Consider the following 24,399-nt stretch of genomic DNA (forward strand, 5'->3'; position numbering starts at 1 on the left):
AGCAACACAGCCCTGACATGTTCAGGGACAGCATGCAGCTCATGAAGTTGCGGGAGACCTTCCTTATTCTAGGCAATTTTACATCTGCAGATGCTATTGCTGCTTCACCCTTTCTTCAGACCAGCTAATCTTCTGCTTGTACCTGTCCCACAGGACTTATTTTAATTACTGCATAGTCAAAGGCTGGGAAAGGGTAGGAGTGCAGCAGGCTGAAGAATGTGCAAGAGGGCTGGCTAAGTTTACAAAGAGCAAAACTCCAGGTCTTCACAGGCTGTATCTCCCTCCAGAGGCCTGCAGCTTATCAGACACTCCAGTGACCTAAGCCTGGAGGGTAGATCAGGGAAACGGAAGTTTTTAGATTGTTTACTTCCCTAGGACTGCTGCTAATTTAATTATTTAAAGACTTCTCAAAGGAGGAAAACCTTGCTAAATTCTAATGGCTTCCAGCTGCTAAGCCAGTCTAAATACTCCTGTCTACTACCCCCACTACCTGTCATTTTTCCCTCCAGACAGTCTCTCAGAAATGTCCACTGAGGTTGAAGAAGATGCCAGCATAGCAGATTAGAGGGTTTGTATCAGACATAAGCCTGTTGTTTTTTTCCTGAAAGCTGACCCTGTCCAAAGCCAGCTATGCACAGAAAGCTTGTCATTTCTGCCTATGCAAAACCAACATCCCCAGTGCATAATTTTGCTCTGGTGTAATGAATAGCAACATAGGAGTGGTGTAGAAAGATCCCAGCTCTTACAGCAGAGTGCTCTCCATCCCACTGAACTACATCCACACTACAGGCACCTTTGTTATAACGCCTCCTTATAATAACAACATTCAAAGTGTTTGCCCTAAAGAAAGATGTCACGCTGAGAGAATAGAGAGTACTTCAGTGAGCTCTATTCAGTAACTTCCTCTAACAAGAGTCATTTATTATCTTGATGTACACTGCATTTAAGTTCAATTTTTGTCTATTAGGAAATAATGTGAATTCACACAGATGTTACTTGTCTATTGGGAAGAAAAGAAAAAAAAACCCTATGTCTTTTGGATGCTGCAATTTACATGAAGGCAGGTCAGAATGCCCTTGGTAATGGCATGAGACAGTGGGTGTCAAAGCCTTGGTTTAAAGAAACCAATTATAACAAAATAAAACATTATGGCAATTCATGCATAGTGTGCTTGAGCAGCAATACTGTCAGTGGGAGGCACACGGGAAGTGAATGAGGCCTTGAATAGATGAAGAAAGAGATATAGAAGGAGACTTGGTCGCTCTTGGACTAACTAGAAAAGCTGCTTTAATCTCTCTGTACCTCTTTTCTCTCTCTTTCTCCCTCACTATCTCTTCAGGACTTTAGAAGATTCAATTAAGGGATTTCAGGAAGATTACACTGCATATCAGAAGGAGTCTTTTTTTTCTTTTTTTGAAAAACACCAAGTGCTTTATGCACAGCCACATTAGTGGCTGCAAACATCATGAGTGCCTTAAGATGTCTTCTTTTCAGTCAGGCTTTCCTTGTATAATGTTCCATTAAAAAAAAAAAAAAGAGAAAAAAATCACAGTGATATTCTCTGGTAGATTCATGTAGAATAGGAGTTCACATGCAGTCATTTAACATGGACCTGCCAGGCTCACTACAGCCTTCTCCTCAGCCTAGTTCACAGTGCCCCATTGTGCCAAACTGGGAGATATTGGCTAAGGGCTCCACTTTACAGATCAGGCTTGGTGAGGAACAAGAGGAAGAATATATTTCTGGTCGAATATAAAATTACCATCTCCTACTGACAACAAAAACCCCCAAACACGGAAAGGAAACTCTGGGATGCCATAGAGATATCCTAGATCTTAATCCACATGAGAACCTGTCTACTGTGTGACGCAGCACTGCAGACTGAGGACGAAGTGCAGTGTTCAGACCTTTCCCAAGGATTGCAGATGGATACAACTATACTGTCTGAATCAGATCTGCTTATGCTCCCTGAATATCCCTGTAACTTCTTCTACTACTTTAGCTGTTGCTGTTTTGATTCGTGTGCATATCTGGCACTTGCTAAAATATCATGTCTAGGCTCTTCCCAAAGGACCCCTCCTTTTGCCCTATCTCTTCCCAAGGCAGTTTTATAGGGCTAAGACCCTTTAAGGAACTTACAGACTGGAAGAGGTAAGAAGATTTGAGAAGTTAATATTAGAGGGGAAAGAAGGAAAAGGGAGAAAGCAAAACAACCCCAGGTCTAAATATTTTAAAACATTTAAAAGTAAATGCTTTTGAATCATCCTCATTATCAGAAAAATCCTCATAAATGTTGTCAGAGCAGCAACTATAACTCTCAGAAGGAAAGCTGAGGCCTCTACTGCAAGGCTATATGACTTCCATTAGTTTCCACAGTTCCTGCTCTTGCCAGTCTAATAGCCCTTTCTAGCGAGGATATCAGAATGCAAACTGTGGTAGAACATCAGCATCACTTGTTCCAAAAACACAGAGAGCTGTTTCTCTTCCCCCTACAAATCAAGAGTACCTAAATTGGTTTGACCATGCACATTTGAACTTGTGCAATGCAAGCAGCCAATTACAGCAGCCCCTATGGTTGCAAAAGAGGGCGAGCCATTTGGGCACGTACATCAGCTGTGAAAACAGTGTTGGTATGACCCTGGTCTCAGTAGAATCTATCTGTGGGCTCTGAAGTAATGTCTAATCATGTGGTAGTGCTATGAAACACCAGAAAAACTCTGTGTTGCAAAAGCTGTGGATTAAGTTTCGTGATTCCTGGACTTCGTAAGAGGAGATTAGACAAGGAAAGAAGCTCATCTCACAAGATTTGCCAAGGTTAGGGTACAGGAAGCTACGAGAAAGTGCAGCAGAGATGTTTATGAAAACAGCATTAGATATGGATCTGCAAACAGGCTTGTCACCACCTGGTGTGCAAGGATGACCAGAATAAATACCACACATGAGCTGCATGCCAGAGTTTCAACTGACCACAGCCAGGTGGGAAAAGCAACTACAGTACTGCAAAAACAAGGTGCAAGGGGTAACACAGGAGTACAGATGACCAGAAAAGATTACCAGTTATTGCTAAGCAAGTGAAAATAATACTTTCAGAGACTGTAAGACAAAGCTGGGTTTTCAAGAGTTCAGCTTAAAGGACTCAAATATGATCTAACCAAAGAAGAATGAGACCGAGACCCAAAAAGTTGCAATGGGACTTAGAGAAAAGACAGAAAACCTAGAAAAAAAAAATGGAAGGAAAGGATTAAAAAGTAAATGAGTGGAGTTTTACACCATGCAGTAAGAGATGGGAATAATTGCAAATAGGCAAGTCTACCTTGATCACAACTATTTCATCATTACTGCCATGAGGACTAATCCACCTTAATAACATGAAATAATTTGGAAGGTGTTGTTTTTGTTTTTTTTTTAAGCTGGCTGGTTTGTTTAGATGCAAGTGCAGAGCAGGGGATGACATAAAAATACGAATATTTTAACTTGCTGTTATGACAGGTTTTTTGTGCTATGAAATCTTGCCTTCAGCTTTCCAAGGAAAACCTAATTGCTTCTGAAGGAAAATGGCTATAGTAGTTAGTGCCTCTGGGCTCTTTCTGCATCTAATATATCCTTCAAGCCAATGAAGTATGTAATACCTCCCTGTTTATCTTTCCTACTGTAAGTACTCCAATTTTGTACCCTTTTCTCATGAGAAGTAACCTTGTACTCCACAGGCTTCTGCCATGACACTTTGTTCACATAGTTTGTAACAGGATTAAGGGACAGAGACGTGAAACCATTTTTTTGGTACTGGAAAAAAGATAGTGCTTAGTGGTTTTCTTTTCCAAGGATATGACCTGTCTTGTCTTGCTGGTGAAAAGTGAATTGTTTTTTTTTAGTAGGTGATGTTGATGAGAAAAAGGAGATAGGAACAGACTTGTATGGAATCTTGACCTCTTCGGGTTTTTTTCAGAAATTCTGGAGGCATGTGAATGTAATTTACCTTTGGTCTGCTCTCATCCTATTTGACTTGTGAGCTTATATCAAGATTTCTGCATTTACAAATCAGAATTTCTAAATGTCCATTCCAACAATTATCTATGCCTCTCTCCCTGCCCATCCTAAGAATCATATTATATATATATATATATATATCATTTATGTGAATGAGTTAATACCTTGGGTTTCTTGCAGGAGTGCAGGCTGTATATTTGTGGAAATGTTCCAAGGTCAGCCAATATTTGCAGCAACTTCTGGTACTCGTGAACAGCTGGAGAAGATCTGGGAGGTGAGTAAAATACACCCTGAAATGGCAAAGAAAAAGAATCCATTGCTCCAGCCTACTTAATTTTGAAGTTCTAAGCATAGGTCCTGTGAATAGCAGAAATAATTTGGTCTAATCTCCCAAATTCATAGCAGACTTTGTAACCCATTTTATATTTGGCAACTTTCTTACAGACACAGGAGTAAATCAAATGACTTCCCTTTGATGTTTGTCATCTCATCAAAAATTTAAAGCCAATTAAAGTGACATCAAATTGAAGGAGGCATAAAAGGTGTGCAGGTACTGCAAATTCTGTTGCTTCTTTTTAAATCCTTTACTTACTGTAGGATACAGCATTCTCACAAAGGAGCTCTAATACTGCTCTGCAACTACCTTGAAAATGGCAAGACCCTGAGGTTTGTCAGAGATCCTTCTTCATTTTAACTTGGCACATCTTGTATCATCCAGTTTTTATGGTGCAGCTCTAGAGACTGATTTTGGATAATGAAAAGTGTGAAATTACTTTATAAAGGTAGCAGTGAGTGAGAGCAACATATTTAGGATCTTCCTAAGTTGTTTTTTCTGCTGAGGAGACAGCAACACAGAGCCACATTCCTAGAGTTTGGTAGAACTGAGGCAGCCAGCAGCACTGACAGGTTCTGTGCATTCCTGACAGCTCGTGCTGACCCTGTTACTGATTCAGCAGCAAGGTCAACCCATGCTTTCATATTAGGTCTTGCTGTAGGTATCACTTGGTCTGTTCAGTCTGGAGAAGAAGAGATTGAGGGGAGATCTCACTGCAGTCACAACCTCCATGTGAGGGGAAGAGGAGGGGCAGGCACTGATCTCTGCAGTGACCAGTGGCAGGACCAGAGAGAACGGCCTGAGTTGTGTCAGGGGAGGTTTAGGTTGGGTATTAGGGAAAGGTTCTTCACCCAGAGGGTGGTTGGGCACTGGAACAGGCTCCCCAGGGAAGTGGTCACAGCACCAAGACTGCCAGAGTTCAGGAAGCATTTGGCAATGCTCTCAGGTGCACGATGGAATTCTTGAGGTGTCCTGTGCAGTGCCAGGACTTGGGGTCAATGATCCTGTTGGGTCTCTTCCAACTCAATAGATTTTGTAATTCTGTGATTCTGTGTCTGCCCTTTCACATCTCCTCCCAAGAATTTACTCTTATGCATAGAGTGTTTCTGAAACATGAGTTTTCAAAGGAGAAAGTACAGAAAAAATGAAATTCATTAAAATAATGAGAAATTACTTTATAGTCATTAAACTGCGTAAGTCAGATTTTTCCAGCTTGACCACTTCATGCAGAAACTTGGTAGGGTTTGGTAGGGTTTTCCTCTCTTCTTGTAAGTAGGAATGTGATAAAAAGTCAGACAAGTGCATCCAGTTCTTAGACTTGAGTTCAGTCCATTTAAATAAATGCTGAATTTCTCTTTCATAGAGAGTAGGGGGAAAAAAAAGAATTATTGGGAAAAAAAATTCCATACTTGGCCAATTAACAAGGTTCAAAGCCAGGGCAGGGTCCAGTTTCTCAGAGTGTGAATGAAGGTTATCCTTACACTTATATCTCTGAAATCTCTGGATACATTTCCTGCAGTTTTGCATTAGAAGGTTATAGCACTATCGTAATTTCTCTGGTATTATAACTAATACCATGATTAATGGGATTTGTGCTATAGAAGGCAAAAAACCCCTTATTTAAAAATCATGAGGAAGTTTAAAGAGCTGTGAAATAATTAGTGCTTTTCACAGGAGGTTTTATGATATTATACAGCCTGGAATGAGGCTCTGTGTTAGACCAAGATTTCAAAGCTCCTTAGAGGCTTTCGATGTCTAACTTGAGATATTTTGCCAAGTGTGAGGTTCAGAATGGGGATTCCTACTGTTTCCTAATAGTCAGTCCCTTTCATGTACGAGTAACAGAGGCACCCTGCACTGGTAGAGAGACTATCTGCATTTGTGTGCATGAGTCTGTATCACCCAGCATGCTCATCTCCTTGTGGGACTGTTGGTTCACACACCATATAGATACATGGTTGGAAAATCCCCATTCTGTGAAATGTGTTTGTCCTGCTGAACCATTAGGACTGACTAGTTGTCATTTTACCAAAAATTCTTCTAGAGGCAAGTGCCACCTAAAGCAGTCTCCATCTCTGATCTCTATCCCTGGCTGCTCATTGCTGCTCCTGTTTCACCTCTCACATGAGGGGCTACATGAACTGGGAACCCTGCAACTTTGTTTTCTCCCTGTATTACTCTAAATGAGAACAGCTTCTTTGCCCTTCTCATTCTCTGGTTGCAAAAACAGCCCTAACGAGCACAGGTACTCATGAAGGCATGGCACAGGAGCAGGGCCAAACGGGAAGGGAAGGCTGGCAGTGTTGGTTAGAGAAGTGTGGCATGAGTGCTTTGGGCAGACCTGCCCTAGCCACAATACACACACCAGTCAAGAAGCATCCTCACCCAGGGCTGTCAAATTGCCCTTGGTGCAAGCCAACTTCCAACATCCTCAGCTGGCTGAACCCTGCAAGATACCTTCTCTATGGGGAGCTTTCAAGCTTCCAAGGCTGATTTTACAGATAAGCAGAGACAAGGATCCTCCCCCTTAGTCTTTGCTGTGGCAGGCTGAGCCCATAAGCAGTTTGGAACCATGGGCCATAGCCACTTCACTTCAGGGGCCACCGTGCTCATGTGTGCCAGTGGTGAGATGCACGCCCTGCTTGTGGCTGTCTTCCCCAGGTAGTTGCAATTGTCACAGCTGTTTCCCAGCTGTGAGTGAGAGAAACAATCAATTACCTGATGCTTTACAACTGCCACAAGCTGGCTTTATATTTCTTCCTTCTTTAATGTACTTTTTAACTGACGCCTGTTTTCTTGCCATCTCAATACAAATTTTTGGAAGGCCAAGTTACCCATGTCATATATCTCAGCTTATATTTTAAGGAACAGGAATTGTCTGTCATATGCAAAGGATAACTAATGCAAGACAAATCTAGTGCTGGAGAAGAGAAAGTGAATAAAAACCCTGAAACTCTTCATGTTAAAATTTCACTGCTGTTTTACGGAAACCTGGTAATTCTGGGGGTTGACTGGATGAAAGCTTTGAATGCTTGGAGCTAGCAGTGTGATTTATACTACAGTTTCACATGCTGTGAACTCTTCTTAAAGATGTGTCTTTACCTCTTTAGCACAAATCATCCATATCAATAGGCACAGGGCATTTTGCATGTGTTAAGTAATAACAATAACAACACTAAACATCCGCAACTGCAGAAATCTAGATATGCTCAATCTCACACATTTCAGCAAGTAAAATGAAGTTGGAGGAGGCTTTACTGGCCCAGACTTTGTTCAGTGAGCAGCTACTGCTGAAGCCCACAATTCCCAATAAAGACCAAAGACACTGCTGAAGCTCTATATCCTTCAGAGTGAGGCTCTGCACTGCTTTTCAGCTCCAGCTACTAGACCTGTCTGCCAGCTTTACTTTTTTGCCTCAGAATCAAGGGTTTCTCTCAGAGCTCACAGCCTGTGCTGCTGCTGAACATATCAGCTGCTGCCAGTGCAAGCGGGCACAGTGAGTCCCCAGTGCAGCTCTGGTGTGGGAGGACACCTTCAGCACTGAAAAGGGCTCAACTCTGTGATCCCTGGGCTAGCAGACACAGGCAGCAGTGGCACCTGGCAGTGATGCTGCATATGCCTTCACTGATACTCCCAGCAGCAATAGCATTCAATCTCAGCAGGAGCCTTTCTGCTACATAATCAAGTGTTAAAATGTCAGTGTCCTTTATGCACAGTGGTAGATTCCAGCAGCAGCCAGGGCAGTGTAATTCTGCATTAGTTTACAGGGAAGGCCAGTCACTCTCCACTGAGACTGATTCCTCCAACTCCACACCAAGGCAAAGAATGGGCAGAAAGAGGTCACTGTTTTCACTCTCTCTCTTCCTTTGCAGGTATTGGGAGTCCCAACTGAAGACACCTGGCCAGGGTTTTCCAAGCTCCGCAAATATAAGCCAGGTAGGACTTAACTCATGAGAAGGCCAGCTTTTTCTCTGAGCCACTAGCCACTCCATTGTTGGGTCAGTAATTCTTTCTATGAAAATCCTGTGCTTTGGTGTAACTAAATCCCTTTAACTACTTAATGACAGTAGTGTTGTAGGACCTACATTGGCTTAGTTTGCAAACAGAGGTACATGTGTGGCAAAGTTGCCTCACTGAGTGCTGGTGTATGTAAGTCTAAGGGAAGATTTCATTGCTCAAAGTCTCACAGTGTATTTAGTCTCCACTCCTCAGTGGAATGGAGCAAAGGACCAATGTCTCCTGGTTTAGACTGGAAAAGCCGACAGGCACCTGGAGACGCAGTTTATCTGAACTTTCCTTATTTTTATGGAGATTGGTTTGGGGACCTTTAAACCTCAGCTTTAAAGGTCACTGTCCCTGATTTTGATGTGGGCAAGGTGAGAAATCTGTGTGATTTACAAAGCTGGATTCTTTTATTTCCACATGGGCTGGTAGAGAAGTCTGTGTCCTGAACTTCAAAGGGCCAGTTGTCTCTTATTTTGATGTGGGCAGGTTGAGAAGTATGCTTTGAAAAGCTAGCTCAGTCACTCTCCCTCTCTCTCTCTCTCTCCCTTTCTCTCTTTCTCTTTTTGTTTAATGTTTTCTCCTGGGAAAATATATTCAAGTGTCAGTGAGGGGGAAATGATGAGCACTGATTCTCAGCCTCTCAGCAGGATAATTCTGTAAGAGAAATATAAAAGTGAAATATTAAAAACCCCAGAATGTGAAATTCACCCATCCACAATCTAGCCATTCTCTCTCACTTATACCATAGGAGAGTGGTGGGGGGAGCCTGTCTATCTGGACGGGGTAAAAAAAGAACAGGGGGAAAAGGAGGAGGGAGAAGACGTGCTTTGAGCAAGAGGTTTACAGGTTTAGTAGAGCATAGTAACATCTTTTCAAAGAAGTGGGTGTTGCTCTGTGACCCAGTCCAAGATGCCCCTCCTTTGATTCCGGTGCATGAACACTAAACAGCCCCCATTTTCACATGGTAGCCGATATTGGCTGAACAATAACCTGGTCTCACACTCGAAAGGACTGGAATCTTTCACACAATTAGCTGAGACACATTAATCAAACCAGCGTGAAATGGGAATGTGTCGCTGTCCACAGCAAGTTTAATTTGGATAGCAAGCAAGCACAGAGCAGACAGCTGGAGGAAGCATTTTCTTCTCTAAGTTGTAGAAGGCCTGGCTGGGTAGTCTACAAGTTGAGAAGAGTAGTCTGGGAGATACAAAAATGCTCATGTGTGGGAAGAACTAATCACAAAGAATTTTTTTTATGCTGGTCATCTGCTAATACAAAGCCTCAAACATACAAACATACAAACTCTGAGTGATGATGGTTAGGTGTCCTGGTGCTATGTAGAGGAACAACCTAAAGGTGCAAGCATTAAGGCTATGTTAGCAAAGAAACTTGTATGGACAACAGAGAATGTGAGTGCCTAGAACTGCCCTGAGTAGTGATTCCCTCAGCTCTGTTTTGTCTGAGTAGCAGTGCTGTCCTCTGCTGCTTTGGAGAGTGCCAGTGGCAGGGCTGGGAAGGAGAGGAAGGCACCTGGACAGCAGAGCAGTAACCCCAGTGAAGTCGAGCCATCATAAGCAGTTTTCAAGTCTGACTTGCTTTCAGACTTGATAGAAAGTTTTCCTAATGTATACTCCAGAGGGGCAGAATTGACCTGTGCTGTGCTGTGGTACTGGGATGCTGGTCCCCTTTGTGGCTAGACCAGGCGGAAATGCAGGACTCAGAGGACAGTGTTCTGTTGGAGCATCCCAGGGAGCTGGCAGACACACGGAAGAGGGGTGTTATGTCAGTGTTTGGGACAATAGCTGTGTTAGCTGGAGAGGCAACATCCCTTTCCGCTCTTGAGAGCCTAAGGGGCTGCCAGCTGTTCCAGCCACATACAGGAACCAAGCACTTGACTCACACCTGGATTACACAAACCAGTCTGAACAGAAAGCTACTCTAAAGTTGGACTATTTGCCCTTCTCATGAACTAAATCAATTCATTTTTTGATGGGACTGCTGGTAAGAAGACAAATTAGTATCTTTGTTTAAAGCTAAATGCCATTTATATGCTTCTGGGCACATCGCACATCCCTTCTCTTCCCTGAAGCACAAAGCTGTTTCCCCCCCCAGGACATGCTCAGCCCAAGTACAATCTATGGAGTTTGTCTGAGAAAACCTTCTCTCCTGAGGTTATTCCCAGACCATTTGTGCGAATCTGGGTGTCTGGGTTGGTTCAGATAAGCAAACAAACTTTGGAGCTCTTCCCCAAATCTGATGGTTTGAATTCTTTTAGCTAGTCTTATTGATGTTCACACTGAGCACAGGCAGCAAACAAACAAACAGGTTCCTGCCCGCGGCAAGGAACGAACACGGGCAAAACAAAGCACTGAGGTGTGATCCTATTCTCATTGAAGTTGATGGCAAAACTCCCACTGGATTCAGCAGCGCAGGCTCAGCCCCAGACTGAGATTGTTACTGGAAGGGTTCCTGGGCCAGGTGGGTTAGTAGGAATCTTTGAAATGAAAGCTGGAAACCTTTAGATGTTTTCCTGTCGCTGCCGTGGGCTTGAGCACATCCTGCTGCAGTCTGGAAAGGATACAGCATGGGCTGTGGGGTCTGTGAGTCAGGCATACACAGGGCAGCTGGAGGAAAAGCAGCTCCTCTGCCTCCTCTATGGGCTACTGGCAAGGGATGAATTGTGCAAAGGAATTTTTGGCTACCGTGTGCCCTGATGTCTTGCACAAAGAAGTTCAAGAACAGCCTCATGCCCGTTCCCTACAGTTTGGCAAAGTCTCAACTTGAATCCAGGTGAATGGGAAGGATGGGTGAGTAACCCATTCGTGGCCAGCCCTACAGCTTGTGACCTCCCCTTCTCTCTGCAGGCGAGACACTTGGGGTAGGGAATTATGTGCAGTCATAGGGCCTGCAAGCAGGTTGGAGAGCCATTCCCTGGAGAACGTGAGGACTGGGAGAGCTGCTGCCCCACATCTCAGCACACTTGCTGGCCGTCTCCCTGGCTCTCTGGGCTTACCAGCCCTACCCACAGTGACAAGGCTTTGCCCTGTGTTTGTTCATTTGTTCTGTTCCCTCATTTTGCTTCCCCTGAAAGAGGCAGTTGTAGCTCTGTTAACACTATTTTTGAAAGCTCTCATGCTGTGTGAGCTCAAATCCTTGCATTAATCTACTGCTGTGTTCATTTCACTGCGCTGAAAAGCAGTGAGTTTAAATCCCCTCTAAACACCATTGGTGACACCAGAAGGCCAGTGTTTTGATCCAGCCCCATTAATGGTTACAAGTTTGAATCTAGACAGCAGGGGTCAAGGGCAGGAAAGGATTAGGAATCACAGCCCATGACATTAAGCTAGTGCCTTTGCCAAACTGGGGATACTGGAGCGCCCAATGTACCAAGTCAGTTTTTGTTTCCTTTTTCTGACATTTGGATTCCAAAGAGTGGGGAGCAGTGCATATCTATCTATAACATGATGAACTGAGTGTGAGCTTTTCTCCTTGATTATTGCACAGGCTGAATGATGAATTTGCCTATGCCAAGTAGTATCACCTCACTGAGCAGATGCAGGTTTCACACAAGGCCTTTTCAGATGCAGCAATGACTTTCAAATAAAGCCTAGTTTTCACATATCTCTAGGCTTTGGTATGCTGAATGATATTTAGAAGCTTTCCAGAGTCAACTTGTGTTCCCAGGTACGGATTTTCAGTGTCTGTTGCGTTTCCAAATTATTACCAGCAGATGGAGGCAACAAGCAGCAGGCCCTGAAATGCAAACTTCCCATGACATTTGTGAAAATGCAGATGAAGTCTGCATTCCCAGTGCTTTTTTTTCCTTTTTTTTTTTCTTTTTTTGTAATCTCAGTTTTTATGCTGATGTTTCATTTAACACATGGGATGGCTGAAAACTGAATTCTAAAACGATAAAATTTTTATTGTCATAATAAACTGCATGTGGCTTTGATCTCACAGGGAAGAGCAGCACTGTAACTAATGCTAGCCAGGGTGTAGGGAAACTTCCCATCTGTGTGGCAATGGGCACAGCCTGCAGTTTCCAGCCTGCCACACAGACAGAGCTCTGCTCCTGTCCTGAAGCCACAGAGATTTCACTAATGAGAGAAATTTTCTCTGTGAGCCTGCAACCCCACTGCCTTCATCCTGCAGCACTTGGCATCCTCTTTCTCTCTCTTCATCAATTAGGAAAGTTTAACTTTTGTCCTCTGGCTTGCTTGCCTCATTATCAGTTCATTAGCCACTTCCACCTGAGTTTTCAAATAGGAAGGTATTTCCTCATTAGCACACTCTGCCTTGCATAAGGACAGAAAATAACAAACCTAAGTGCTACCTTTCAGATCTACTCATTTTGTTAAAAAAGCCAATCAGCCCTACACAATCCCATCATTTCATGACTAGATCATCATTGAGAGATGATTAAATCAGTAGTTCATCCACTTTTTGGAATGATCTAAATATTCTTTATCTCTTACCTTTATAGAGTAGCTATTTACAGCGTTTTGCAATTTTAGATTGGTCTTAATCTTACAGTAGGGAAAATATTTTCTGCACTGTTTTTACCCTGCTCAACACAATGGGGCCTCGGCATTCTGTAAGGATTTGTCTATATGGGGTCATTCAGGAGATTAATCTGAACTGATTTAAAGTGCATTAGTTAACTGCATTAAATCCTTGAGCAGAGACACAGTGTTTTCTTGCCCATACCTTCAATTTATAATCAAAGCTCTGTATACTCAAAGTGGCAAATTTGGCAGTCCTCACTCAAGCTGAATTCTTCACTGAGAGATGTGTTTGGACAGGGACAGGAGTAGCTGGCTCACTGGCTCTTACATTATTCCTTGCAGATAATTATTAATCTCTAGGTTATATGAAAGATAAATTTAAGACAAGAGCCTTGCTCAAGACAGCAAACACTGTAATTCAGATATTCCTCCTAGTTCCCAGTAGGCAAGCTGATATTTCTATTTCTAATGTAAAGAAAATCCTATTTCCTCTTTGGAATGTTAATTCTGAAAATACACTCCACAAAAACAAAGTGACATTTCACTAAGAAATCATTGAAACATTTTGGCCTCCTATTACCAGCTGAATATGCATTTTAAAAATTCTGTGTTAAACTAATTAAAGAATATTAATGTTAAAAGATTTCAGTAGAGTTAAAGTACAGTACTGAAGTAATCTTGGCATTTTCTCGAAATATTTAATGAAGTTGATATATTGTCATAGAATGTTTTCATCTCACAAATCAAAATTTTCTGACAGAAAGTTACATCTGAAAGTTTTTGGCCAGCTTTATGAAGAGGCAAAAATTCCTACCTCACACAGAAATTTTTTTTGCCTTTCAAACCATTTTAAGAATTATTTTTCTTCTGTTCTATCTGGAAACTTTACATTTCTACTCAATATGGGTAATCTATTTCTACACTTTTATTACAGTCAAGGGGGCAAAAAGAAGGAAGGATGATCCAGTAAAAATGTTACTAGTGATCCAAGAGGAATGTTCTGCCAGTCTTGGTGACTTATTTGGGAAGGAGGTATTCAAGATGCTAATATATAACTTCTATACTTTGATTATATTCCTGTGCTCTGGCACATAAACAGCCATGAATCCCATCCCAAGCTATATTCCCATTTACTGCTCTAGAAATCACCTTAGTATTTGGGTGTAGGAGAACAATTCAATTCTGAACTGTTACTTACCCTGCGATAGACAGGTTTAACAACCTGCTTGCCTGGTTTCATGGTGCACGATTGCTGCTGGAAAGGTCAAGGGCTGGAAGTTCAGTCATTTGCACTTTTTTCAAGTTGTCTGTGCATCAAGTCAGATGCTGGGTCTGGCACTCTGAAAATGGTGGTGCAGGCAAAGGCAGAGGGGGCTCCCACTTGGACGGCAGCAGGCAGCTCCTGTCCCTGAATGAAGTTCCTGGTGCTTCCAGGGAGGGCAGATGCTCTTGGAGGCTGCAGCATTAAACCCAACCGAGCTCTGAGTCTGCTGGCACCAGACCAGTGGTGCTTGCCTCCTGGTGGTCTCACTGCTGTGGGGAATGCTTGTCCAGGCTGAGCTGGAAGAGAGGTCAACACCACCCTTCCTGCTCTCCTTCCCATAACTAGAGGGCCACTGTTCATTCTCTGCTGTCAGAAACAGTGCTCAGGAAAATGAAGGTGGGTAGAAATTGCAGCCTTTCTGATGCAAGAAAATCTCTCTGTTAATCAGCTCTACGGGGAAATTTTCCAGGTTTAAGCCATTCATTCATTCATTCATATCTAAGCCTGAGAAAATTAATGCTTTACAATAAAACATTTGAGGAATGTATTCCTCTATATTTACCACAATGTTTAGAAATATGTCCTTGAAAAATATCAGCATGAACACAGACTTCACAAAACTGCAAACTCTGCTAAGTTCCAGTCTGATAGAGATAACAATAGTCAGTGAGCACAAAGCCTCCATGAGCATGGTTAACTGGACAAACAACAAACTTAGCGAGAGCTGTGGGCAAGAAGAGAGTGGGATCAAAGTGCCTTGTCTCTGTCCCCAGTCTTACTGCTGCATCCATGTAGAAAAGCCCCATGTACCCATCGGGGCAGTATGTGAAGCTCAGCAGCCCCTTGGAAAACCAAGACAATTGCTGGGGATTCAGACCTGCAAATTTCTTTTTGCTTCCTTTGTGTGAAGGCTTTAGGGACCGATACTGCTTTTATTGATGTCAAAGCTAAGACTTGCACTGTAACAGGAGGAAGTCCAAGGCCTACACTCACAGATATATGAAAAGAAAGGGTTACAGAACTGGAACAGCCTTATTAAGATCAATGCAAGTACTCAAATCCTATAGGAATAATGTATATCTATAAATAATAAGATGATAGATTCTATAAGGCCCTTTGAAATTCTGAGCACATTTTTTTGTAGGGGCTAAAAGAATGGGTTTTGGCTTGACTTTCATTTAATCTTGTGATTCCATATTACATTTTCTAGAACTGGTTGCTTCCAGGAGACCTCAGAGACTCCAAGTCATCTGTGACAGGTAAGCTACCTGTAACAGCAATGTCAAAATTGCCTCTGGGTTTATTTGTTTCTTTATGCAATCATTTAACTTGAAATGAGCTCTTTTGGCAAGCTCAGGAAAAGCAGGGTGGCTCTGTAGTAACAAGCAGATCTAACATCAGTTAAGCAACTGATTTTGAGAGATCTCAGCAAAGGTAGACACATAGTGGGTTTATTATTCTCAGAGGAGTAGTGATTATTCTGAGATAAGCAGTGATTCAATGACTTTGTGTGCAGCTTTTTGTGGGGCACAGTTCGATTGAGAAGGTCGTACTTTCCCAGGCCCTCTTGCCCAGACTGTGGACAGACTTTGCACTGTCCCAGTTTTCATTTTTGAAAACAGACTGTAGGAATGTTGCTCAACAGCAGTAAGGAAGACATGCTAGGACAGCATTTTCATGAGACAATGAAATAATCTTGTGATTAGTTAGGAGGAGAAAAATCACATTCTTAGTGGCCAAAGCTATGAGATGAAGGCCATGGTTACACACACAGCTTGACCAGACACACCAGCACTGCTGAATCACTCCCTAGTGTGCTAAGGGAAGGGAGCATTTTTTCGGGCACACACACGCTCACACACACACACACACACACACACACACACACACACACAGAATGTATATATGTATCAGTGAAAGAAATTTATAATCAGACAAAGTGCCCTAACCTAGCTGGGAGAGTCAATCAAATCAAATCCCCCTAAACTGATTTTGAGGCATACAGCAGGTTTTATAGATATGTTGGAAAAGACAAGACAAGATTTGTCCTCAAGATTGTGTACATGAAGATGTCAATAATCAAATATCCTTTGAGGACATAACTACATTTTTCATTGCTATTTATTATCTGTTCAGCTGACTGCTTGGGATCCAGCCCTGCTAGGAGGGAAGTGTGCTGCCCTTCAGAGCAGGATTTCCCAGGCGCTATTCTAAATGGCTGAACAAACATGCTAAAGTTTTCAGCAAAGGCCAGGTTACTGAAATGCCAGCCATTGTCATGCACAGCTTGAGAAACACAGAAAGCTCAGTATGTCCCAAACCCTTTTAAAGGTCCTGGAACAGAACAAATCCTCTCTCAGCCTGAACAAAGAAATAAGTATATTCCTTGCAACTGTGCTATATTGCACTCCTGCTTTTTGGCCATAATCCTTTCACAGACCCCCTTATAGTTCATACCAAGGAGCTGGCCTAGCACCTCTGTGGCATAGCTCTGGGCTGCATGTGGGCCAGCTCTGCCTTAGAGTCCCGGTGCTGCCATGGCCAAAGAACTGCCTTGGAATGCTCAGCTTGGGAGAAGGAAAGAGCTGCTTCATACAGGCTGCTCAGCCATGACTCTCCATGGACAATTAAGAAATCAAAGGGGAGCTCTCCACAGAACTTGGCCACCACCAGGAAGCCTGAGCCATGGTGGGAAGCACTGAACTGTGTAGCTGCCCAAAGTGGGAGCCTGCAGCAGCAGGGAGTGAGGGGGCAGAAGTCTCCAGTAAGACACTGCCATGGCAGGGGCAGCCTGTCATGCAGCTCCAGTAAGAGGCCTCAGACTGGATGCTTTGGCTTCCTGTCCCATCCCTGGTCCTCAGGGAAGCAGGGACTTGAGCTGTTGTGCTGGAGGTGAAAATTCAGCAATTATCTACCACAGTGAGGGCAGATAGCTTCTACAAATTTATTTCTCAGGGTCTCTTTCTCTCCTTCTGTCTTAGTGTTTTTTCCTCTTCTTTTACATTTTATCTCCTCGAAACAAAAATGTCAGCATGTTGAATGTTCTGTATAGGGAGGGGGAGTACAGGGGCAGGGGTATCCCCACCCCTGATGTCACTTGGAGGGGAAGCACCATTGGGGGCCAAGAAAGGAAGCACAACAGGCCTTGCTCTGAAGCTGAAATGTGATCAGAACAAACAAACAAAGCAAAAGCTGTAAAACTAAATGACTATTTTTATTTGTTTCCCTGTTGGTTTGTTTTCGCTCTTCCACTTCCTTGTCCCCAGCTGTGTGCTCCTCTAGAGAGCAGCCACTTGGCATTGGTATTTGCTGGGCATGGAGCATATGTGTATTACATTTATTTTAAGCACTCATCCTGAGAAACAGATTCTTCTCTGTGAATCCTCAACACATTTTACAACCAGCTGCACTACGAGTACTGGGGTAGGAGAAAATTTGTCTGTAAACATGAATTTGAGCTGAAATCCTAGATTCATATACCCCAACATAGTCAAACTCAGATGGAAAAGCATGAAAAGCTATATAGCTGGGCTGCATTTATCCAGCTCCTGTGTCCCTCCTCTGTCTTTGCCTCAAGCTGAGAAGGGCTGGGTCATGTTCTGGTTCCAGCTTTCTCACTCGTCCTCATCTCCTGTGCTATTTTTTCCTTCTGTTTTCCTAGGATGAGCAGGGTGCCAGCAGCAGAGAATTTGGCCTCTAGGATGCTCACAGCCTTCCCTCGAGACCGAATCTCTGCACAAGAGGCACTTCTTCATGGCTTCTTCAGCCCCCTGCCTCCTCAGCTCTATCAGGTTCCTGCTGGTAAGTTAACTCTCAATTTCATCTCACCAAGAAAGAGCTGCTGCACATGCTATACTGTGAGTTTCCTCTCTATTTTGAAAGTCTCTGCCATTCACCCGGAGATCTCTCTTTTCTGCCTGCACTCCCTCCCCACTCCTATATTTACGAAGTTCACATCCTGTGGCAAATTTGACAACTTGTTTTTCTGTTTTCTTCTACTTGACCACTGTTAATACTAGAAGGGGACCTTGATGGGCTGCTACCATGGTCCATCTGCAAAGCAGAGGTGTATATGCTTTGACAGGTCATCTCTCCTCCATTCTGTAACCTCAAGGGTCTGAACATTTCCCTGCTCACACTGTGTTCAGTGTAACTCACCCACTGGTCCCTCCTGATGTCCTGAATTCCCATCTGCTCAGCATGGTGTGCTAGCCCCAACTCCCTTGGACTGCTCCTCCCGCTCCCTTTTGATGTTGAGACAGCTGTTCCTTGTACTCTGCCATACCAGTTCTCCCTCAGTTGTACCTGCTTTATTTTCTTCTTCCCTTGCTTCCTTCTCTTGAGCACACAGCTGCACACACAGTTCTGCCTCTCCTGGCCTCAGCTGATAACAAATACAGGGTCTCTCAAGCTGCAGTTCTGCTCCTCACTAAGAAAAGCTCCCTCTTATTGGGCTGCAGGCCAAAGGGACCTTGCATTGCCTGTTGCCTCCTGGGCAGCCTGTACATTAGTTAGTTTGGTGGTGGTTTTTAAGATAGGGGCAATTAAGAAAAAGCCTTCATGGACTGTGTTGCCAAGCTATTGGAAAACCAAATTTCTGGCTCCTGTGACACATCCCAAGTGCAGGAGCAGCCAGCTAGCATCTCTCCCAATCCCCCAAACTGCTGCCCTTCAGAAGGTGCTCTGTGTGTGTATGTGCTTGAGTGAGAGACATCTGCATTCCTTTTCTGTTCACCCAGCCACAGAGCACAAATCTACTTTGACACTTTTAGAAAAATGAAAAGATGGAATCTCGCAGGAGCCTGCCTGTGCCGGGGGGGGAGGAGGGGAGCACGCACAGCAGGAGGGAAGTTGACTTTTCTTTATACATATAGGGTTTTTTCCATGCAGAGTTTAAATTATGCCTGATAAAAGGAGTTTCGTGGATGTTTCAGTTCTTTCAAACCCTCCTGGCTTCCTCCCAATTAAATGAGGTTTGTCAAAGCCACAGGGCTCTGCTGCTGCCAGAGAGGCGGACAAGCACTTCCCGCAGTGACATCTCCAATCCCCAAGGGAGAAGATGAAAGTGTCAGTGCTGAGAGAGAGAGAGGGAGAGAGAGAGAGAGAGAGAGAGTGGAAAAAAACAGGTACAGAGACAGACAGTGTGAGAGAAAGGGAGAGAGTGAGGAGAAATAGAAGGAATGAGAAAACAGATTGGCATAATGTGTCAATCTCTCTGATATGCTGCCAGCAAGGGGACAGATTCATTTCACCTGGGTTTAGGCACCATCCCGTATTTATTATCTCCCATATTGCAGCAAGAAATACCTTGTGGACAGGAAACTGCATGGCGTTATCATAGCAACCAGTGTGTTGAGAGCAGAATCAAAGTGCACAGTGCTGAAACAAGTACAGTACGATCATGTAAGACCATATTCATGAGTGACTCATTAAGCCTCTAAAATTTAGGCTATTCTGAATAATTCCCAATGTGACCATTGCTATTGCCATAATTGTTTAAGACATTTGCTCTCCTGTGTCACTTTGGCATAACACTATTTTGGAATTTAACTGTATAATTTTAAAATTCTTGTTGCTATGATAACAGTGCAGATTTTAAATATATTCTGTTCCCACTTTGTTCTGGAGGATACCGGCTAATAGTTGCCATCCTCTGAGGGGAAAGTTAAAGCAGAAGGGCAAAGAGTGATATGGAGATGAAAGGTGAAAGAAGATGGGGTTAATCCTAAGGTGTGTGAGAGAGTAAGAGGGAAACAACATTTGAAAAAATAGAAGGTTCTCATAAGAAATTATTCTCTGTTTTTATGAAATAATTGTATCTGTAACTACCCTTTTTATAAGTTGTTATGACTTTAGCTGGAAGCTAAAGGATGTTTTCAAAGGTCAGTTCTGGGGAATAAATAATTGAAGAAATCACTGTTTCAAAATTAGTACCCCTCCAAATAGCATGTTTCTGGTCATTAGGGGGAATGTTAATGGTTAGAGGCTGGCTGCTGCCCCTGGGAAGGGGGACAGGGAGCACAGGGCTCTTTGCTTCCTGGAGGCCAGCTCCTAGGGAGTGAACAGGTTGCTGTTGCTATGCTCATCTGAGCGCAAAGCGCTAGAAAAAAAGAGTAGCCGTGCTCTAAGGGAGGGAGAAGACTCTGTCCTCTGAGTGGGGCTGGCCCACAGAGGGGCCTCTCCTACAGCTGCTCACTCCTGTGTGTCTCACTCTAGGAGGGGATTACTGAGGCCCAGATCCAAACCTCGCTCATCATCTTGGTGGCCTTAAATCTGCATGTGCCACCTGCACCTCTCAATATAAAAACAGAGAGAAGTGCAGGGATTTCTTCAGCTTCCCGTCAGTGTGGCTAGTAGCCTGAGGGGTGGCAGTGATGACATTTTGTAAAACCAGAGCATTTGCTGTCCTTTTTCTGGCCAGAGCAAATCCTGAGACAATTATCTTTGTGCAGTGCAGCTCTGCACTGCAGCAGCTGTGATAAAACTTTAGTCTAACCCTTTGCCACCTGCTAAAGCAGAATGTTTTCTGTCCAATTAATCCCTCCTGGAAGAAAGATGAGATCCTCGAATCAAGAAAGCATGAGCTGTGCTCTCAACTCAGTGTCAGTCCTGAAGTGCAAAGGGCCTTCTGAGGAGGTATCTCACTCTGTTGTCAGACAGGTCAGACACAGTATCAATTGCAGCTTATTATTCTTAGTTATAGATTTGGTTTATTTTCCCTCTCTTTTGCCCACCGATGCTTTAGAGCAGGCTTGCAAGCAGGGAAGGTAAGCAGTGGAATTTGGGGTTATCAACAGTGCACTCCCAAGAAAACATACTGCAAGAAGAGCTCTGTCCAAAGCACACAGGCACGGGGGCCAGGGAGGCCTGAGCTGGCAGCTCAGATCCTTTCCCAATGTCCAGTCTCAGTAGAGACCTTTCTCTCAGTGTAGGACACGTTCAACCCTGGCCGTACCCTCGGCACAGCAGTTAGTAAATTCCAGTATGTGGCCATGAGGAGGATTGTGTTGCAGGGATGGGATCCTGGCTCTGACTAGGAGGTACTTACTCTTTTTGGATACAATTGTTCTCTTAACTGTTACCTCCCCCAGCAACACAAAACCAGTGCACCAGGTGATGAAGACACTGTACCATTTCTCCTGAAACAGCCCACTGTCCGGCCTGTCAGAGACAAGGAGGAGGAGGCATGCTCGATGTTGACAGTCATTTTAATGTCTGTTGTGTCCAAACTAAGACAAAGCAAGTAAGCAAGCCTGGGCAATGAGGAGGTTAAGGCTGCAAGCCATTGCCTACCAAAAATCTCATTACTGTTGGGATTAGCTAGCACTGGTAAATGTTATCACAGGGGACCTATAAGGAAGAGCAGGCTTTCATGACCCCTTGTTTGGTTTGGTTAGTTTCCCTAGGTTCTCCTACATAGCTAAAAGGTTTATACAGTCACTTGATTTTTTTTTTACCACTCTGCTTTGTGACCTCTTTACAGAGCAAATAGATATCCTTCACTGCAAGTCAGATACAGACACCTAGAAAGTTCCTACCAGTTGTATGAATCTGGTTGATAATGTGTCTTAATATAGGAATAAACCAAAGCTGGTGATGAGCAGCTTTCTGTGAGGCGGTAAAACAAATCTTCACTTAACTCAGGAAAACCACCCCTCACTTCACCTGGTGTGATCTCTGCAGGGGTGGAAGATCTACTTGCCTTCATACTGACAGGACATTAAAGTTTTGTATTCTGTCATTAAGCCACCACCCTAGGAAAGAGCTGTTGCAACATCACAGCAGATGCTTGCCAAGTGCACAGGACTCTGGACATGTTGCCCTATTTAAGCTCTTCCCCGCATGCTGTCCTGGGGCAGGCATTGTGCTGGGCACTGTTTAGGAGCACGGGGCAAAGGGGAAGATGGGAAAAGAAGGAAAATTTCCTTTGCTCACTCCCCAGCTCCTGCTCTTGCAAAAGCAACTGGCGCAAAGTTTGGCCCACATGACTTGTGGAAACAAAGTCCTACAGACATGGATCAAATGCTTTGACTCCCATTGATCTCAGGCCAGAGAATCTCTATAAAGGTCTTATTGTTCAGGGAGACAAACTGCTCTTGGGGGGAGTGCTGTTAATACTGTTCGTGGAGGCAGACACTATTGCATCAGAGGTTAGCAGATGTTTTTCTGTATTTTGTCTAATTGCTAGTTATAGCTGAGGTTTCTTTAGCTTCCATTTTCCCTTTAACATTCTTAAATGCAAATCTTAAAAGATTTAGTTGTCTTGTTTGCTGTGAAAGACATCCAGACTGAAAGTCTCACATAGTCGTTTCCCATCCTCAGGTGCACTTCTGCCTTCACCCAGTTATCAGCAGCAATGACTAAATGGGGAGGTAGTGATCAGGTTTCTAAGGCACAAAAGTTAAAGCTAAGTTTGAGATTGTGACAGCAAGCAACCATGAGCATAGGAACTCAATTAGCCTGAAAGACAACTATCTCATTATCTTTCCTAAAATGATATAAATACATAAGAATATAAAAATTTAAAATAAACTCTCTATTGACTGTCTAGATGACTGAATTTCACTGCTCAATTTCTTTAAACACCCACTTTAGTATTTATTTATTCTAAGCGTGAAGCAGCTACGATAATTAGACTGTCAGATTTGGTAAGTTAATGAGGAGTCACTGGAGTGGAAGGTTTTGCATTTGTGAGATTGCTGAAGGAGAGAAGCTCTGTGCCTTCGCTCTATCTCTTTTTTCTTTTTCTTTTTTTCCCCTCTGCTGGGTGGGAAGGAGAGAGCTTGGCAGTGCACAGATCCATTTGAATCCTTTTGATTAGCGGGTTGCATTCCTACCACTGTTCTACCAAATAGTATTTTGCTGGTTGTTCCAAGAAAAAGAAAAAGAAAAAAGGAAAGAACCTGCAGATGAGATTTCTAGAGAAGAGTGTCTAGATTAAAGAAATAATTTTCCAAAAACAATCAGAAGGAATGCAGCTGTGAGAAATACGATCCTGAATTAGTTTATATTGTGGTTAATGTCACAGGAGAGCATTAAGAAAGTAGCACAATTAAGGAAAAGGACCCTTTTGCAGCTTTCTCTTTAACCTGATTTTTCCACAGGACAATCAGTGCTCACAGTTCCAGGGGTGAGACTGCAACCTGAAACCTGTGACCTGTTTGTTTCTTACCGAAAAGGCCGTGTCTCAGGAGGTTGGAGCAAGTTTTGGTAGAAATCATGGATGATTGAATAATTCTTGGGTAAGCATGTAGCTGCCATTGTCAAAGCTGCTGCCATCACCCTTAGCACATGAACTCCTTCATGCACTGAAGGTGGAAAATAGATCTGATACTTAGGGCTGGATGATCACATTCCAGGGTGAGAACAAAGTGGGAAATCTCACATTCAGAGAGAAGAGATCAGCAAGCCAATGGCCCCCAGTGAATAATGTTCAGTGGTATCATGGGAGGTTTGGATTTGTTTTGTCATATTGCCAAGTCTCAGACTGGTGCCCTTTCCTCCAATGCCTCCCCAGTCAAAGTATTGCTTCATTTCCCCATTGCTTAAATTGGCCAAATTGCTTTGTTCTCCTTTGTCCTTGCCTACTGAGTCCACATTTCATAGCTTACTTTTTTGATTTCACACACACTGGAACCTGAGCAGAGCTAGGCAAAATCTCCTTATCTTGTAATATGCTGGTTTTAATTAATCACTATTTTAATGTTATGCTTCAAAATGATGCTACAGCATCAATATTTTTCATCTTTTTGTTACAGAAGACCAAAAGCTCACTTAAAATAACAGTTATTGAAAGAGATTACCAGAAAATATATTTTTATTATATCCTGTCTCTTTGTTTACTTTGTGCATTTGTTAGCAGCATGTGTCCTGTCAGTGTCACTGCTGGGTCTGCGCTTGCAGGGCAGACCTGGAAACTGAGTTTGAGGCCAAGTTAGTTTGACTGTCTTATTGTCTGCCAAGCTAAGAGGCAACCTTAGGATAGCAGGACACACCTCAGCTACCCATCTGCACTTTCAAATGCATGTAGATGCTATGTACCTGCTATAGGATCAGGTCCCAGCACTCAGTGCTGGGTCTCACAGCCTCTCTACCCGTTCTGTCCTCATCACACAGACAACAGCAGGCAGAGAGGCCAGCCTGCAATCCTTTTAAGAAAGATCTGACATTGCCAGTGCTGTGACCAGATTGGGTTTTGGAAGCAGCCTGAATGCCTTCCCTGCTCACCTGCTCAGCTGAGTGCAGACAGGACGGCTGCTCCCTCTCTGTGATCAGAGAGGAACTAATCCTGCCAGAAAAGCTGG

General features: G+C 43.4%; 1 protein-coding gene across 1 annotated transcript in view; it reads left to right on the forward strand.

The window, feature by feature from the left end:
• The window catches only part of CDK15 (cyclin dependent kinase 15), a 38,517-nt gene that overhangs the window by 10,086 nt on the left and 4,032 nt on the right, over positions 1 to 24,399 (forward strand). The window contains exons 8-12 of the mRNA XM_088167857.1: positions 4,168 to 4,261; positions 8,194 to 8,257; positions 15,306 to 15,354; positions 17,757 to 17,896; positions 23,200 to 23,337. Of these exons, the coding sequence (XP_088023983.1) occupies positions 4,168 to 4,261; positions 8,194 to 8,257; positions 15,306 to 15,354; positions 17,757 to 17,896; positions 23,200 to 23,309 (457 nt within the window). The 3' untranslated portion in view covers positions 23,310 to 23,337. The remainder of the gene's footprint in view (positions 1 to 4,167; positions 4,262 to 8,193; positions 8,258 to 15,305; positions 15,355 to 17,756; positions 17,897 to 23,199; positions 23,338 to 24,399) is intronic.

Source organism: Sturnus vulgaris, chromosome 7 (assembly GCF_052056855.1).
Source record: "Sturnus vulgaris isolate bStuVul1 chromosome 7, bStuVul1.hap1, whole genome shotgun sequence".
Taxonomy (NCBI): Eukaryota; Metazoa; Chordata; class Aves; order Passeriformes; family Sturnidae; genus Sturnus; species Sturnus vulgaris.